General features: G+C 13.8%; 1 protein-coding gene and 1 non-coding gene across 2 annotated transcripts, besides 10 other annotated features; both read left to right on the forward strand. All coding sequences in view use genetic code 6, as the record gives it.

Annotated features, from left to right (window-relative positions):
- The first annotated feature begins 805 nt into the window (after positions 1–805).
- IMG5_090010 lies at positions 806–879 on the forward strand. Its single transcript has one exon. It is a non-coding gene; the product is annotated as a tRNA-Asn (tRNA).
- Positions 880–903: 24 nt separating this feature from the next.
- Positions 904–966: a microsatellite.
- Positions 954–1015: a microsatellite.
- Positions 954–1019: a microsatellite.
- A 291-nt stretch (positions 1020–1310) lies between these two features.
- IMG5_090020 (tetratricopeptide repeat protein) lies at positions 1311–1987 on the forward strand (the record flags this gene model as incomplete). Its single annotated transcript, XM_004035719.1, has 1 exon — positions 1311–1987. A coding segment is annotated over one exon (597 nt), but the record flags the coding sequence as incomplete, so codon positions are not given.
- Positions 1988–2409: 422 nt separating this feature from the next.
- Positions 2410–2466: a microsatellite.
- Positions 2423–2466: a microsatellite.
- Positions 2430–2496: a microsatellite.
- Positions 2448–2523: a microsatellite.
- Positions 2461–2500: a microsatellite.
- A 297-nt stretch (positions 2524–2820) lies between the features above and the next one.
- Positions 2821–2864: a microsatellite.
- Positions 2825–2868: a microsatellite.
- The last annotated feature ends 118 nt before the right edge of the window (positions 2869–2986 follow it).

Here is a 2986-nt window from a genome sequence, read left to right on the forward strand (position 1 = left end):
ATTCATTATGCCATTCAAACTTCTCCTCATTTTTACCAATTTTTTATATTTTTAAGTAATTAGCTATATTAATCCATAAAATCCTTCTCATTTCTTTTTTTATATCCTCTAATCTTTAAAAATAAATATTAAATGAATACTAAATCTTAATGTTTTTTATTTTCCAATATCCTTTATATACATTTTTATGAATTAGTTTTCATTTACACAAAATAATTCATAAAAGAAAAACAATCAGATCATATGAATTCCCTATTCCATGCTTTATAAAATTTCTGCATAGACTTAAAAAAATATATTATAATTATTTTAAATAGAACTTTATAAAAATATTTATAATTTATATTATATAAAAATGTTAATGGATTATATAAAAATAAAAAATTCTAGTTTAAAAATAAATATTTAAATCTATTTATATATATTAATTTATTTCGTTGTTTAAATAATTAATATATTTCTTTAAGATTTTATGCTTCTGCTTATCTTAATTATTATATATTTATTAATTAATTTTCTTTATTAAATATAAATTAAAAATGTTTATTCTTAATATAAATATAAATAAGAGATTATTAATAAGTATATGTTAAATGCATTAAGAACTTTTATATATAATTAGAAATCAAAATATTATAATATTTAATATAAAAAATATAATTATTATAAATTTTATTTAATTAAAATAGAAATGTTAAAATAAATAAATAAATAAGATAAAACATAATAAGTAGATGAAATATAAAATAATATTGATGCATTTAGTAATAATTAATACTAAATATTTAAAATAATATCTTAATAAGCTCAGTTAGCTCAGTTGGTTAGAGCATGCGGCTGTTAACCGCAAGGTCGAAGGTTCGATCCCTTCATCGAGCGTTTTTTTTTGTTTTATAAAAATAAATATATATATATATATATATATATATATATATATATATATATATTTAATGTATTTATATATATTATTTTTTTTATTATTTATTTAATTATTAATTATTAATTTATTTTTTATATTTTGTTTAAATAATCTTTTTATTTTATAAACAAAATAATGTTTAAGTTTTTTTTAAAAAAATTTTAATTTATAATTATTCCTTTAAAATTTAATTTAACTGTTAAATTATATACATAATCAGATTAAGAACTTTTAGATTTAGAAGAATAAGCTTTAAAAAATAAATAAAATAAAAAGTTGTAATATTAATTAATATCTGAATTTATGTAAAAAAATGATTTAAAAAAAGCATAAAATTACATAAAAAAAATTCTTAAAAATTCCTAATATGATACAATTTTATATATCTATGAAGCTTTAATATATATAAAATAAGAAAATTATAAATAAGCTCTCTATATTTTATAAAAAATAATATAAATCGATGAAAATAATTCACAAGCTTATTATTTGTTAAGTTCTATATATTATAAATAGGAAAATATGGAAAAATATTAAGAATATCTTCTAAAAGCGTACACAAAAAACCCTTAAAATGAAGATTATGTATATTTATTAGCTTAAATCTATATAAAAGAGGAAAAATATGTTAAAGCAAGGGAAATATTAGACTAAATTTAGAAAAAAAGTCCAAAAATTTTACAAAATTTGGGTATAGTTTAAATTTTTGAATAAAAATATGAAGATGCGCTATTGAATTTTCAAAAAATTCTAGATTAGAATGTATTTGATGGTGATGTGTTTTTTCAAATGTCCCTTATTTATTAGAAATAAGGTTTAGGAAACAAAGCTGAACGTTTTTTGCATAAAGCTATACTTTTAGAACCTTATAATATTACTTACTATAAAAAAATTGTCGAATTTTACTTTTAGAAGGGAGAAATTGAAAAAACAAGGAAAATTTTGGAATATTTTGAAAAACTTTAAAGAATATAGAGGGGAACTTTTTGAAGATTCTGGGTATTTTTATTAGAGTTTTTTTATAAGAAAATGAAAGAATGGGAAAAAGCAGAATTTTTAATAAAGTAAACAATAAAATAATAGAATATGGAAGATAAAAATATAATTTTAGCAAGTAAAATTTTATATAGAATAGGTAAATTTGAAGAAATGGAGAAATTAATAGAATTTATTTAAGATAAAAATAGAAGTTTATATTATTTAGAAATAGTTTTTTTAAAAGGAAAGTATTTGATAGAAAAAGGAGATATTTAAAACGGAAAAAAATGCTTATAAGAAATACTCAAATTTAAAGATTAAAAAATGAAAAAAAAAGCTATAAAAAAACTTATTTAGATATCTATAAAAGAGAAAAATTAAAAAGAAGAAAATTATTGGATTAAATAAATGTTTTATTTTAATCCAAGTTTATTTTATTTTTAAAAATTAATTAATATATATATTAATCATATTTATTGTAATAAAATAAAAACTTGACATATTTTATATTTTAAAATAAAAAAAATATAATTATATAAATATATAAATATATAAATATATAAATATATTTTATATATATTTATATATATTTTATATATTTATTTAAATCAATTTTTTTTATATTTTATAATAATTATATTTTTTTTTAATTTATTCACTATTAATATATATATATTTTTAATATTTTTTATTATTAAATTTTTATTTATTTAATTATCTAATACTAAAGTGTATTTAAAACATTTTTCTATTTATTTTTTATATCAAACATATATTTTATTTTTTTAATATTATATTAAATTTGTATTATAAATATTTTTTAATAAATAAAATATATATTTTTTTTTTCTTTTAATTATTATTTCCTATATATTTTAAAAAATATTATATATATTTCAATTTTGTAATAAATATAATATAAAATAATTTTTTATTATATTATTTTTTTTTTATAATTTTTTTTTATTTATCTTTAATTTAAAACTGAATAATATACTTATGTATATTACATTAATATTTATTAAGTTTTTAAATTTTTTTATTATATATATATTCTTAATTTATTAAAATTTTCAATTTTAAATAATA

Source organism: Ichthyophthirius multifiliis (assembly GCF_000220395.1).
Source record: "Ichthyophthirius multifiliis unplaced genomic scaffold scaff_1120509250702, whole genome shotgun sequence".
In the NCBI taxonomy this organism is placed as follows: Eukaryota; Ciliophora; class Oligohymenophorea; order Hymenostomatida; genus Ichthyophthirius; species Ichthyophthirius multifiliis.